The following is a 15,351-nucleotide window of genomic DNA, read 5'->3' as shown; positions in this document are numbered from 1 at the left end:
GGCGGGGCACATGACGAAGGCCCGCCCCCTGCTTCCGGCTGCCCCGCTTCCGGCCCTCATTCAGCCAGGAGGAGGCAGGAGAAGAGGGAGGGTAAGTTGCTTCCTCCCTGCCTCTCCCCACCCCTGCCTGCCTGGGGCCAGGGAGGGCCTTCGCGGGGCTTCCTTGCACTCCTGCCGGCCTTGCAGGTCCACCGCCGGGCCCCTCATGGGGCTCAGCAGTGGAGCTGCAAGGCCGGCGGTGGCGGCCGGGACCGTTGGGGGCTGGGTGTGTGGCCTTATGACAGACTTCCAGTGATGTCAGGGGGTGTGGCCTTATGACACACTTCCGGTGATGTCAGGGGGTGTGGCATATGCTAATGAGTTATGCTAATGAATTCCCCTAGCTCTTTTTCTACGAAGCGACCCCTGCAGAGGATTAGAGAAGACTTTTTTGCTTTTTAGAGATTGTAGCATGTCTGCCAGCTGTAAATATCTGAACCAAGGTATTTGTTTTCCCAATTTGTTTTCTATTTCTAGTTTAGATAGAAGGTGCCGTTTGTGTATGAAGTCATTTAAACATCTAAAGCCTGCTGAGCTCCAATCTTCAAATGCTCAGGGAGAAGTTTTCACACAACATTTTGTTGTTCATTTGCTTGTTTATGTTTACATTAGCAATATTCTATTTATGGGACTCTCTGTCTTCCTCTTAGTTTCAGAGGGTAGCTGTAGAACAAGTATATTCAAGTCCAGTAGCACCTTAGAGATCAATAGGATTTTGGAATATGAGCTTTTGAGAGTCAAAGCTCCCTTCATCAAATACGAGTTGGAAATGAGATCTGAGTCCCTATATTCCAGTCAAAAACTGGGAGGGGTGTTGCAGAGAAGGAGCTCAGGATGCAGAGGTACAATGCAGGTTGTAATCACCTACATTAGAACAGAGGGGAAATGCTTGGGTCAGAAAATTAGCTTCTGTGGTGAGATAAGAATCCTGTGTTCCTGTTCAGTCCTATGGGGTCTGTTGTTCTGAACTTGTGAATGAACTCGAAGTTCAGCAATCTCGTGTTGTAATTTCCCCTTGAAGTTTCTCTGTATTCTCAGTATTCCTCTTAATTTTCATAATGGTACTTAGGGATTTATTCAGTTAGGATTACTGTAAGCACATTACTGAACTGTTTAGGATGCTACCTGTATTTGAAATGTTTATTCTGTTCCTTTTTCAGGGATTTTTACCTGAACACAAGTTTAATCGTATTCTTACTGAGCCTGTACTCCGAGATGCTGGGCCTCGGCGGAGAGGCAGAAGGCCAAGAAGTGAACTTTTCAAAGCCCCTGGCATAGTGGCAGATGCTTCTTCTGGATTGGGACCATTATTCATGAATGGACTTATTGCTGGAATGGATTTAGTAGGACTTCAGAATATGAGAAACATGCAAGGCATTCCTTTAACTGGGCTGGTTGGGTTTCCGGCTGGATTTGCAGCAGTGCCTGCTGGTGAGGATGTTAAAAGCACTCTGAGTATGTTGCCGATGATGCTGCCTGGCATGGCTGCTGTACCACAAATGTTTGGTGTTGGAGGACTTCTCAGTCCATCACTGACAACTACATGTACTTCAACTTCTCCAACTTCATTAGCAAGCACAACTAAAAGTGGTACATCACATACAGAAAAATATGCTGAGGACAAGCAGAGTGGCCAAGTTGCAAAAACAGAAACTCTTTCTGAAGACAAGTCTGGTCCTAGTTCATTTTCTGATCAGTCAGAACCTGCAATAACTACCAGTAGCCCTGTAGCTTTTAACCCATTTCTTATTCCAGGAATGTCCTCCGGACTGATCTATCCCTCAATGTTTCTTTCTCCTGGAATTGGCATGGCATTGCCAGGCCTTCAGCAAACCAGACACTCAGATGCAGCAAACCTAGAAACTCAGAAGCGAAAAAGAAAGAAAACTAAAGGGGAATTAGCAAATCCAGAACCAGAAACTCTGTTATCTGAAAAGGAACACGCAAACAATCAAAACTGTACAGAACAAATACCATCTGTGTCAACAGAGAATGAACACGATGTACCAGCAGAGGAGGAAGAAGAGGAGGAAAAGTTAAAAGAAATTAAGGATACCGATTAGAACTTTTGTTTATTTCTTGAAAAAAATATTGTGGCTTGTAAGTTTCTCATCCCATAAATATTTGTTATGGCCCTCTGTCCCCACTTCGCCTTCATAAAAACCTGTGTTTCTATAAGTAGTATTCTACCTAATTCCTGGTAAGAAAACTATGGTGACATGTTAATAGTTGCAAGGTCTTGCCATATAGATAAGCAGTGTTCTATAATTAGTATGGGAGGCACAGAATTTTTGTTCAGTTGTCCAGCTATTCATCTCCCCCACCCCCCGTAATAAGTACTTGATCACCCCCCAAACCGCTTGCTTGCTTGAGGGGGGGGGGAATCAGAAAAGAAGAAAGTGCTTCTCTCCTGATGTAAACAGAAAAAAAACACAGGAAAAGGTAGATGTTTTTACAATGACACTGAATTAAAAAAAAACTTGTATTTTGGGGTAAAAAGCACAGTTATAGTAAGTGCTAATGTGTATTTTTTGATTTAAAGTATTTCCCTATTTTATCATGGTTACTAGAATAGTAGAATAGACAGAAGTATATAACTAATGATTGAAAATGCATATATTCATTTCTTTTTTTTAAAAAGGCATTAATGGTAGATATATAATTTACTCCTGTTCACACTACAACGTTTTGGAAACTGCTGTAAGTGAAAAGATTACCTGAACTTTTATATTTCTAAAACCAAATCTTGCTTTATGTTAAGGTACATTTCAGTTGTCCCCTTTTTTATTCTTTGAAGTCCATTTCCAGCTCCTGCTGAGAAAGTTACGCACATCTTGTGTGTGTTTTTTAATTTGATTTTTGCAGTCGCTAGGGTGGGAATGAGGGTTATGGAATCGAGTATATAACTACCAGTTGCTTTTTCATTTTACTATATTGTTCATTTCTCACAGAGGCCTCTGAAGAGTATTTTTTCCAATGAAGAATAGACCATTGATTTTAATTTTCTTATAAAGAAATTGGGACTGAGGTTTAGCAATTATTCTCCTTCCCTGATAAATGATGTTATTTTTGAAAACAGAATTCTAAAAAGCTGTATGCTGGGCTTTTACATTTTAGATGGCCTTTGAGAAAGACTGTTGACAGTTTCAAAGGTTGAGTTGATCCTCTGTTTCTAGTGTTAGACTGTGAAGAAAACATTTTTGCTCTTTCTTTCCATTTCTCTTCATCCCTTGCACTGCTGAATGGTATTCCCAGTATCTCTGCCCATAAATACATTTTGTGTTAGTGGTTTAAATTAACCCTTTTCAAACATAAACAGTTTTCCAAAGCTTGGTATGCTGAAACACTCTCCACAGGCAATTCTTATGCAGACATTTTTTTCTTCCCACTCTGTCACTTTTCTTTCACTTGAGCTCGTTCTGATTTACAGCTCATGTTTCGAGACTTGAAAAAACAACAACAACCCACACACACTTCGTGGTGTTACGTTTAAATGGCAGACCATTAGAAGGGGCTTGGAAGTATGTGCTAGTATTCAGTTTCATATTTGGTTTGTCACAATTTACTGTATTTTTTTACTTTTTTCTGTTACAGTTTTGCTAATTTATCAGATGGTCCAAATGTTTTGACATAACTATTTCAGTTTGCATTATTTATTTATGATGCTTTTTTCATCGTCTTTTATACATTTGGGAATATAAAGTATGTACATGTTAAAATTAGCATCTCAAAGAAGTCTGTTACCCATTAACTAAAAGTAAGTCTGTATGTTGCAATGAATTTCTTTATCTGTTTATCCAGTTTGAATCAGTTTATACAACTGGTTGTTATTGCAAAAATAGATAATGGATATGCCCTATTTAATAATACCCTGTAGCACAGATACTGTATCACTATTGACAGATTTCTTAGAAATGCTGCTATCTCTGTTTAACTAACATTTTGTTCAGTTTTGCCTCCAGTGGAAGCAGAAAGGTTTTTTTTTCAGCTGTTAAATCCAAAATCAATATAATTTATTTATGTAAAAAAATCACTTGATATATTTTTGAACCTTTTAAGTACTAACTTTTTATTTAGTAGGAAAACATGTACTTTCCCTAAATACTTAAAATACAAATGCTATAAAACTTCATATATCTTGAAAGCCTTACTATGAATGGATGCAGATTTCTCTGTGGAGTCTAGCTGTAATATATATTATATGCTAGGCAAAGGTTACACTCGTAAGGAACAGGGTTGAGTGTGAACTTTATTTAGTTTGTCAGCATGTTCTATATACCTTGTTCTTTCTTATTTAACATGTGTGTCTGAGTGTATAGGCTTCTCTTTGACTTCAATGTGTGACCCTTTTGCACTGATTGAGCTGTTCTGGCTTATTTAAAGGCATAAATGGTTTCTTATTTTTTACCATAATCATCTTCAAGAATGAATGCCAGCTTTTCCACTTATTTCATAACACTCACACAAACATAGATGATTCATCAAATGTGCTGTTAAAATAAACTGTCTGTGCTTGTAAAAATGAACAAATAGATTTAAAAGTCAGATTTTTAATTTTTTAATTTAGTGACTTTCTTTTTCTAAAAAAAAAAGACCCTTGGTGGAGCCCTTTTCTAGGAAATCTATTTGTGGCCGCGGCCACACGTAACAGAAGCCACACAAGGGAGACGGAAAACAGACGGAGTTTCCGGGCGCGATCTCACCAGCACATCTGGGAAGCGTAGCACTCCCGTGGCTCAACCGAGGCTTCCAGCCGAAACTGCGTGGCAAAAAACTAGTACCTTGGAGGTACTAGTTTCCGGAAACTCCGGGGCAAGGGCGGGCGTCTGATCGCGTTTCCGGTGGCATCCGGCGCCCGCCCATGTCCCCTTGCGGAAAAGGGTTTTTTTTTGTCCAAGTCTCCGTGGATGCGCACACGCACCCAACGGAGCATGCGCATTCGTAGTGTACACAAAAAAAGAAAACCAGTTCGCCGCGCCGTGCGCTTCTTCATTGCGCACAGGCGTGTGTTGTGATCGGCACCTCTCCCTACCCACGGAAGCTCCACAGTACCTCCACAGAACCTCCACAGTAGGTCTGATCGCTTTACTGCATGTTAGTTTGCCCCGGGGCAAACAGCCACACTTCTCTTCTGCAGTTTCCTGCCGTGTGGCAGGGGCCTCTGCTTATTTTGCTTGACTTGGAACTAAACACGATTTGCCTTTTTCTCTGCATGAGCACTGTTGGCCAATAGCTTACCTTTCATTTCATTATCCGTATGACCCAAGACCCGTATGACTTTCTATGTAAAGTATGAATCATTTTGGACTGAGCTGGGGATCTGATTAATTCCAGGGTATTTACTCATTTCAAGAAACTGATCTACAGTATTATCCTTTTATATCAGATTAAGTGTTTCACAGTGTTTCAGGCCAATTAGGTAGCAATATAAGGGAGCTCAGTCTACACAAATAGAGATGCTCCCTACTGTAGGGTAGGCATATTTTACCACAATGATAATCTGGCAATTTGCACAAATCCCCCAGTAGCAGTTATAATTCTTTTGCACATTGCATTAGTATGAATAAAGCATGTAGTGGTTTTACCTGTTAAGATCCTGAGCATTTCCATTCAAAAATTGTGCTGTGGTGATAGGTGCCAATAAATGCTTCAGTATCAGATTTCTGATAACACGTCTCAGGAAAATGGTTCTCTTAGGTGAAAATCATCATCTGCTGTTAGAAAATCAAACAAAAATATTTTAGTTATAACAGCCTATATTTTTCAGTAATCTCCTCTTTTCCTCTAAGAAACAGAAATTGTGTACTTCAAGATCATTTTCATGCTGTTTGACTCATCATGCATGCAGCAGACTGACCAAGACAGGAGTTCTCAAAACCTTGCACCTTTGACTGTAATGAACTCTGAAGTCCCAAACAAAGGGATGTTTCCATATGCAGAGCATTCTCCTTCTGCAGAGACCTTTCAAGGGATTCAGATTCACAGAATTGTGGTTTTTGGTGTTTTGTTTTTGCCATCAAGTCACAACTGACTCATGGGGGACCCCATAGGGTTTTCCTGGCAAGAGACATTCAGAGATGTTTTGCTATTGCTTGCCTCCATGTCATGACCCTGGTATTCCTTGGAGGTCTCCCATCCAAATATGAGCCAGGGCCGACCCTGCTTAACTTCGGAGATTTTATAAGATTAGGTTAGCCTGGGCTATCCAGGTCAGGGCCAGAGCTGTTTATATACTATCAAATCTTTTATTATCCAGAATCCATTGTCATTAATTCCTCGTGAAATTTATACATGTGGATAATCATATTTCTGTTAAGATATCCCTTTCTGTTTAGGAGGTAGGACACTGTTCCTTGAGACAACTGTTTTGTTATTCATGTATTTAAATGAATTTCTGTCCCAACTTTCTATTATGTAAGTGTTTAAAACAATTTAGAAGTCAAGCATGAACCAAAGTGGGGAGAAACCATCGTGGAGATTGCACAAACTGCTTTAAATTTGAATCAAAAGTCAATAGAGAAGTTATCAAATTATTGAATTGTTTGATCTGGATGGTGAAAACTAGCTGAGGCCATATCAAGCTTCTGAAAAATATTAGTATCACACATAAGGAACCATTAGTGTAATCCTTAAAATCCTTTCCTGGAAGTATACCACTTCAAATAAATCTGAGTAGGATTATGAGGGCCAAACAATACGCTTAGTTTTTTAACAAGTTGGGCTCTCCACAGCAAAACAGCAGCTGTGGGAAAGGGCTCTTAAAAATAAAGGAGAGCCCACATGGACTCAGAATATGAGAGGAAAGGCTTTTGCCTCCCCCCCCCCAGCCATTTTCCCTTGTGGAAAGAGCATGGGGGGGAGTTACATTTTTACTGCTCCATGTGGAGCAGCAATGGACCCAATTTGTTAAAAATAGGAGCAAAAAATGTGTAGTTTGGTCCTGAGTAGTCTGCTTAGGATTTCTCTCTCTAACACTATCCAGCATGATTTATTAGTGAAAATATGAATATTTCCTTTCCCAACTTGATTTTTGATAGCTACCTTTGAGATGTGAAAAGGCAGTGCTGTTCCTGAAAAGGATTGTTCCTGATTATGAACCCTGCTCCTTATTTCTACCTTTGTTCAGCACTGCACCAAAGTTGTAGAACTCTCTGGATAACTACTGATTCCAGTCAAACATATGCCAAGGAGTGCACAGAAAACCAGAGGTAGGATGATGGCATGCTGAGGGAGCCCTATGACCAAACAATTAAAGGACTAATTTAGGACAAATAATACATGCATCCTAATTGTGATGTCCTGATAGGGTTTTGAGGGCTGCCAAACAATCACTGATTAATAATTTGGCTTTTGATTGATTAAATTAAATCTGCATCATATCAAATGCGCAGATTTGTTGAGATACTGAAGGAAGTTAAAAAAAAACCTTACTGACATGGTAGTGATTGGTTTTCAGTTGTCATGTTCTGTACTGCAAGTATCACTTGTAAGTGTGGGAAACATCACCTATTTTCCAGGGAAGATACAAATTCTTCTGACTTGCTCCTAAAATTTTGCTCTACACCAGTCCTAACCTTATCTGTTTGGTGCATCAATGTATCTTAGAAACAAGGCTGCATCTTGTATCAGTCCTGAAACTAGTGCCTAGTCATGTTTTATGGACGCATTTAAATTTTGTCAAGTACTGCTTTTGCTTTCAAAGATTGTAGCAGCTTGGGCTGACTACCATTGAAAAAGTTGCAAGTGGGTAGCTGTGTTAGTCTGTAGTACAGCAAAATTTAACTCCAATAGCACCTTAAAGAGCATCAGAATTTCCCAGGGTTCTACCTTTAAAAAGCCTATGCCAAGGAAAATGTATGTCTTCGAGAAATATGTGGAAAGCACCGGTCTTATCTTCAAAACTAACTGGGGGGAATGGCTACTGTGGGGTCAAAAGCATGCTGGGGGATAAGCTTTCTCAAAGGCCAAAGAGCACACCTTGTAAGTAATGACATTGTTGGCAAAGAGGTTCAGGACAGACAAAAGGAAAGACTTCTGAGAGCCAGTTTGGTGTAGTGGTTAAGTGCAGGGACTCTAATCCGGGAGAACCGGGTTTGATTACCCACTCCCCTGTTTGCACCTGGCTGGATGGCCTTGTCAGAGCTGTTCTTGAAAAGAGCAGTCCTTGAAAGGGCTCTCTCAGCCTCACCTCCCTCACAGGGTGTCTGTTGTGGAGAGGTACACTTTTTTAAAAGTGAAAAAAAATAATTCAAGAGAGACACCCATATATTGCTTCAACTTGTAAATAAAACTTTTGATTTATAATGTGTGTAGACTATATTTTTATTTAAAATCTTTATACACCGCCTTTCCCCACAAAATGGGCCTGAGGTAGTTTACAAATTGCAAGTCACAGTAAAACATCAAAATGTGCGCCAAGTACAGACAGAACACAGTACAGAGAAATGTTTTATATGTGTATAAAATTATAAAACCTACCCTCCTGACATATCTCTGACGACATGGGCTTCAGCACACTACATTTTGTGAAGGAGTTAAAGGGCCACTGCGTCGGCGTGTGTTATGATTCAGCGGAGAATTCCCCCCCTAGCTCAGGCCTTTAGCGCCAGTTAATCTAACTGCATGTAGGATGGGATCTGTAACCCACACGGATCGGACAAGGGGCTGAGGTAGTTGCTGAGTGTGTGGGGCTATATGAAAGGCAGTAGCTGTGCAACACAGAAAGTTTTCTCCCAGCCGGCACTTTGCAATCCCCCCCGCTGGGGGCCCGCCCCTCGACGATGAGGAGGGAGGCGGGACGCGGGGCGTTCTTTCCCTGCCCACTGAGGCAGTTTTGGCGCGCTCCGGCGCAAAGGATTGTGGGCTGTGCCCGGAGTGGCTGTGGGGGAGGGGGGCTGCGGGTGGGGAGCCATCATGTCGGGAGAAGACGACCCCCCCGGGGAACCTGGAGCCGCCGAGTGCCCCGTTCGGGCTGCCATCGACCGCCTCTGCCAGGAACACAACTTGGACGCCAGCAGCGCCGCCGAGGCCCTGCGGGACTTCACTGCGCTACGAGGCACCTACAGCCTCGAGGTGAGAGCCTGTCTGTCAGAGAGCGGCGGGCGGGGCGTGAGGTGCGGGGCTGTGGCCCCTGGCCGGAGTGGAGGAGCCGGGTCGAGGGGTCGGGCCGCGTCGGCGATTAACCAGTTGTCGAGCGGAAGTGTGGTTTTCGCCCGATAATCGCATCTCTCTCTAAGGGGAGGCGGCGGGGCACTTTTGTGGCGCTCTTTGTAGGCTTCGGAGACATCTCTGCCTTTGGCGGTCTGAAGTGACTCGGGATGCTTTCCTGGGAGTAAGGCCCACTGAATACCATCGGACTTACTTCTGAGTGTGAGTGTGTGTGTATAACGTTTTGGGCTCGCATAAGCCGCAACCCCTTGCGCGACTGGGATCTGCCCGTGTCTTGCTCAGACTTAATCGAAAAGTTCTCTTACGGAACTTGATGCTGTAGTGAGGGCTTGCCCCCTGTAAGCTGACACAAAACGGGTTACTTAGACAACATACCCCACTACTTTTAATGGGGACTTCTCAGTGAACCCCCCTCTCCCCACAGTTGTCAAGAGAGCTTCTCATATCCTTGCCACAAAGAACAGGAAATTGGCACAGTCTGCAGTTTAGAACAGAAATTAAATTTTCCACAACTATGAAGTTTGGCAGTATTTTAACATTGACTTTTGGAACTGAATATTCCTTTCTCAAGTTTTTTGCAGATGCTTACATAAAGGCTTGAGGCTACAGACAGCATTGTTGCTCCTGAAGATTCCATTTACTGTTTTCTTTTGACAGGGAGAAACTATACATTGGCTGGCATGTGCTTTGTATGTTGCTTGCCGTAGGAGCATAATCCCTACTGTAGGAAGTGGACTAATGGAAGGAAATTGTGTCTCCTTGACAAGGATACTGCGTTCAGCAAAGCTAAGGTATTGGTATTTCTCCTTTTTGAGTAGTGAATGTGTGCTTATACTGTTCTCAGCATTTTTTCTTCTGCAATCACTGAGAATAATCTGTACAGACTAAATATTTACCATTATAAAAACTGGATAATTGGCTTCTCAAAACAGTTTAATCATACACATACTTGTCCTAATGAATTTAATGAAGCTTAACCCCATGATCCATGGGGTCGTGAAGAGTCGGACTCGACTGTGCGACTGAACAACAACAATCCTGATTATATAACCAGTTTACTAAAATAGTTTTCAAAATTATGGACGAGTTTGAATTGCCTTCACGAAGGATTGTTGAACTCCCTTTAAGCCTACTTTTGGTCTAATCCTTTCCTTGTTAATTTGAGGTCTCACTTTTCCTTACTCACCTTCATGGCTAGAAGAGCTAAAGCCTTGTTTACAGCAGTTTATGGAGATTGCAAAGATATGACCACACTATCAGTGGCAAAATTAACAAATACCATTCCATTCTTCAGTTGTTTACAGGTAGTTTTCTGGCCAGAGAATGTGCCAGTGGATAGTGTATTGAATGTGAAGGATGTACAATCCCTTTTCAGCAAAGATAGTTCTCATATTTCAGTGCTAGTCATCAAGTGTTATATTTCAGTGATATAAATGCATGTGTAAACTGATGAAATAATCGTTAAAGTGCTATGTATCTCAATATGATGATGTTGACTTTTTTTTTTTTTAGTTTAATTCAGTTTTTTAGTAAAATGAAAAAATGGATGGACATGTCAAACCTGTCTCAGGAGTTTAGAGTGAGAGTGGAGAGGCTGGAGAGAAATTTTGAGGTGTCCACAGTGATTTTCAAGAAATTCAAACCAATTTTTTTGGATATATTTCAAAATCCTTATGAAGAACAGCCAAAGCTTCAGAGAAGCAGGAAACAAAGGTATTACTGTTCAGTGATCCTAGGGTATTTTGGATTCTATGTTGTATAAAAAAGTGCCTAAATAATACTTAGAAAAGTAGCTTGTATTTACCATGTTTATAGATACCTTTTTTGTTTAGAACATTTTGCTAAACAATGTTGTATAGAGTAGAGATGGGCATGAACTGGCTCACAAGCCAAAATTCAGCATGAACTTGGGCCAGTTTTGAGCCCCTGAACCAGTGTTCAGAAAAGGATCCTTCCCTGAACGTTTACCAGACTTTTGTCTGGTTCGGTTTGGCTGTTTGGGCCATTTAAACCTAGCAGCTGAGTGGTTTGGGTCCACGGCTGACCTGCTAGGTTTAAATGGCTGTGAGCCATTTCACCAATTGGTTTCTCTTCAAAGAGGGAGGAAGCGAAAGGGACCAGTGAAATGCCTGCTGGCCATTTCCACCTCACAGCAGAGTGAGTCTGCCTGTCAGCTGTTAGGTTGAAATGGCTGCAAGTCATTAAACCTGTCAGTTTCGCTCCCCCCCACTTTGAAGTAGGGGAAAGTGAAATGAATGAGTTAATTGGCTGCCAGCCATGTAACTCTTCCCAAGCGACCCCCCCCCAGCCATGGCCAGGAGAAAGGGGAAACTGAACTCACCAGTTGGTTCAGCGGCCGGCCCAAAATGGATTTTTTAGGTTCATGCCCATCCCTAATGTAGAAGCCATCTAAAGAGAAAGTTGTATCATGTGAAAGAATTAGGGAGACAATAAATTGGTGATAATAGTGACTTAATAGTGAATTAATGGTGGAATCTATTGCATTAATGAATCTATAAAAATTTCTGCTGATTGTGGTGGTGGTGGAAAATGCTGTCAGATCACAGCTGACATGGCAACCCTGTAGCTTTTCAAGACAACACATGTTCAGAGGTGGTTTGCCATTGCCTGCCTCTGCATCATGACTCTGGTATTCCTTGGGGTTCTCCCATCCCAATACTAGCCAGGTCTGACCTTGCTTCACTTCTAAGATCAGGCTATCCAGGTCCTTCTGATTGTATCTAAACTAAAATGGCCATTTCTACTCATTCCCCCTCCCTGCTGCAGGCATCTCTCCATGTCATTCCTCTGAGTTCCTTATCTCCCAGAACAACATTTTGTGGAGATCAGTGGGCTGCATTGGGGGGGGAGGGGGCATGAAAATTCTGTTTCACTGATGGAAAATTTAGTCTGCATCCCACCCAGTAGTAGCTTGTGGCATTCACTTATTAGTTTCAAATGAAATTAATCTTCGACCTGCATGCATCATTTTGAAAATGGCTGTGAATGGTTTTCTAAATAAAAGTACTAAAGTATTGAAACTTGGCCTTTCTTTTCATTCCATAGACGAGTACCTTGCAGCATTAAAGATCTGTTCAATTTCTGCTGGACACTGTTCGTTTACACAAAGGGTATGTGGTGGTTGACTCTGAATCCCTGTATTAATTTTGAATTACCTAGCTGTGTAGATCTGATCAACCTGATTTGATCTCTTCCAAAGGTAATTTCAGTATGATTGGAGATGATTTAGTGAATTCCTACCATTTGCTTCTCAGCTGCTTGGACCTAATTTTTGCAAATGTGCTTCTGTGCCCAAATAAAAAAGATTTATTGAATTCATCTTTTAAAGGTATGTTCCTGACTTATTTTTCTAAAATACAATATTTGTCATATGACTTTTTGAAATGGGTTATTTAACAATTCTCTCTCCCTCTTCCTCTCTCAAGGTTTGCCAGCAAACTTCCATGCGACTGACTTCAGGGCCTCTGAAGGACCTCCATGCATTATTGCCACGCTCTGTGAATTACATGATGGCCTTTTAGTTGAAGCCAAAGGCATAAAGGAACATTATTTTAAACCATATATCGCAAAACTCTATGATAGAAAGGTACATATTCACAAATAATAAACCAATTATACAGTAGTAGGGTTCAGAGGACTCCTGAGGGGGGGAGGTTGTTGCATATTGTGACCCATAGAAGCCCAATTAAAATGACATTTACTCTGAAGAGCTGCAACATATGGTCAATGGACAAAAGTGTGGAATTTGGGTTTAAGATCAGATTACCTTTATTTTATTTTGTAATAATTGATTTTGTTGGCATCTCTTTGTTTTTAAGGGAAAACGGAAGCTCAGCATCCAAAAATTTGACTGGCTGTTTCAGATTAAGTGCCTTTCTCTCATTTGCAGTTCTTGGCCATGTTCAGCTCTCCACAGTGCCCATTCTGTGTCCTAGATTACTCATCTCCCTGCCCGTCTTCTTTGCTTTTTCTAGAATCAGAACAACTCAGCTAATGGTAGTTAGAGAGTATGTGCCTGCCTCACCTCTGGGACATTTTGGCAACTCAGCCAGTCACTGCCAGAATGCTTGCCTTTAGCACACAGTTTCTTAGCACTTTACAGTATAGACTGAAGATTTTACTGTTTTCATACCATCTTTTCATTCTTTAACCTGGTGCAGATGAAAGGTGGCATGATTACAAAACCATGGCTTGGTAACTGGGCACAGTCTTACAGGATCAAATCCCTTCTGTCATATGCAATTTGTGCAATAAATCACTTGTGCTATTGTGCTTACTGCCAAACTGAATAGTCTTATGTTTTTTTTCATGCCTGAAAAATATACATCTTCATGTATATTCTACAGACAAAGTAGGGGAAGGGAAGAGTCTTTAGGAATTTGGCAGTGGGATTTCCAAAGAAACTATTAGAAGAAACACTGCGGTACTTTAAAGATTAACAAATCTGTTGTAGCAGCTCTAATAGCCCAGATTAGCCCAGTCTCAATCAGAGCTCGGAATCTAAGCAGGGTTGGTTCTTGGATAGGGGACCACCAAGAAAAATGGAGCTGATAAGCAGAGGAAAGCAATAGCAAACCACCGCTGCTCATCTCTTGATTTGAAAACAACATGAAGTGGAACTTCATGGATTCATCATGAGTTGCTTGTGACCTGACAACGCACTTTACCTTTATTATAGCAGAAGCTTTCATGAGCTAAAGCCTGCTTTGTCCAATGCATCTGATGAAGTGTGCTCTGACTCGTAAACGTTTGTGCCACAATTAGCCTTGAAGTGGTTTGGGACTGTTATTTTTGGCTGCAACAGACTAACATTGCTATTCCTCTTGGAATTTGTCTTTATTGAAATAAGGTAACTTTGAAAGAAGGTAACTTTGCTTTGTGTTCATCAGGAAAGCTCAATTGGCAAGCACTAGAACGGTTTCACAAACCTCAGGATATGTTTGAAACAAATAGAGAAGAATATTCATTTTTTATATGTCACTTATTCAAAGACCTTGCACGGAAGCTACCCCAAAGCTATACTGTCAGTAAATGGGTCTGTTATTGGGTGTGGGATGGCAGAAACCTCTTTTATTGTGCAACGTTTTTCTTCCAGATTTTAAAAGGTGATTGTCTGTTGGATCTTAACAACTTTGTAGATAACAAGTAAGTGCTGTGTTTGATCCTAGGGTACTCTGCTGATTTCTCACGTTAGCCACTTTAGCATCTAGAGGTAAAACGTTTTGGAACTGCTGAATTCTGTCATGTGATTGTAGTACAGTAACTGTACAAGGACAATAACTGGAAAAAATGTTCATCAGTATTTCAAAATTAAAATTCTCATTTGTTGTGTAAAGTAGTAAATTATGAACAGCCCAGACATGTGAATTTAGGAAGTTAGGGATTACCTTAGTGGTACTCACTTCATGAACTGCAGAGAGCCACATTCGCAATAATCATCAACCAAAATAGCCACATTTACTTTCATGTTTGGCATGAGGGATGCAGCTCAGGTAGGCTTACAGCTTACATGTTCCTCTAGCAGTGGCTGTTTCAAGGTGAGAACCAGCTGCCAATTACAAGCTGCATTGGGTGCAAGGACTTTGCCCACTTTCCTGAAACATGGAGCAGGTGCCATTTTGGGGAACGGGTGACATGTCCAAAGAGCCATATATAGCTTTTGAGCAACTGAGTGAGTGTCACTGGAACAAGCCATTTATGAAGGCACTCCCAACACTACAGTGATTTGGCCTTGAGAAATCCTTTAGTGGTGACACTCTTAAGACTCAAATTATATAGAACAGGGATGAGCAATTGATCAGCTTGTGTGCAGTGCCCTGCCCCCTATCTTCACAATTTCATTCAGATCCTGCGGGCCCTACTAAATTAATGATGGTTTGTAAAATGAAACATATTTAACAGGGCTGTTTTTGCTGTTTGGTGATGCTTTTCTCCAATCTCTCCTAACTCTCCTTATATATAATTGTGAAGTGGGGTGGCACTTTCTGTACATTCCACATGATTCTAAATCAGTTGCCTCCATGAAGTGTCACTCAGAAGCTGTCCCTATCCACTGGCTGTGTTGCCTGAGTCCTGCCGCCAACATTCTAAACAGTTTGCTGTTCCTCCCCCCCCCCCCCCCCC

The 15,351-nt window shown here is 41.4% G+C and overlaps 2 protein-coding genes across 2 annotated transcripts in view; both read left to right on the top strand.

The window, feature by feature from the left end:
• The window catches only part of CHD6 (chromodomain helicase DNA binding protein 6), a 94,654-nt gene extending 92,244 nt beyond the window's left edge, over window positions 1-2,410 (top strand). Inside the window, exon 37 of the mRNA XM_015425280.1 lies at window positions 1,200-2,410. Within this exon, the coding sequence (XP_015280766.1) occupies window positions 1,200-2,102 (903 nt within the window). The 3' untranslated portion in view covers window positions 2,103-2,410. The remainder of the gene's footprint in view (window positions 1-1,199) is intronic.
• A 6,513-nt stretch (window positions 2,411-8,923) lies between these two features.
• The window catches only part of RBL1 (retinoblastoma-like 1), a 45,644-nt gene continuing 39,216 nt past the window's right edge, over window positions 8,924-15,351 (top strand). Inside the window, exons 1-7 of the mRNA XM_015425255.1 lie at window positions 8,924-9,111; window positions 9,865-9,998; window positions 10,720-10,920; window positions 12,274-12,338; window positions 12,428-12,556; window positions 12,654-12,814; window positions 14,324-14,373. Of these exons, the coding sequence (XP_015280741.1) occupies window positions 8,953-9,111; window positions 9,865-9,998; window positions 10,720-10,920; window positions 12,274-12,338; window positions 12,428-12,556; window positions 12,654-12,814; window positions 14,324-14,373 (899 nt within the window). The 5' untranslated portion in view covers window positions 8,924-8,952. The remainder of the gene's footprint in view (window positions 9,112-9,864; window positions 9,999-10,719; window positions 10,921-12,273; window positions 12,339-12,427; window positions 12,557-12,653; window positions 12,815-14,323; window positions 14,374-15,351) is intronic.

Source organism: Gekko japonicus, unplaced genomic scaffold, assembly GCF_001447785.1.
Source record: "Gekko japonicus isolate JY-2015 unplaced genomic scaffold, Gekko_japonicus_V1.1 scaffold2, whole genome shotgun sequence".
Taxonomy (NCBI): Eukaryota; Metazoa; Chordata; class Lepidosauria; order Squamata; family Gekkonidae; genus Gekko; species Gekko japonicus.
Note: the sequence above shows the minus strand (reverse complement) of the source record. Positions and strands in the feature narration are given on the sequence as shown.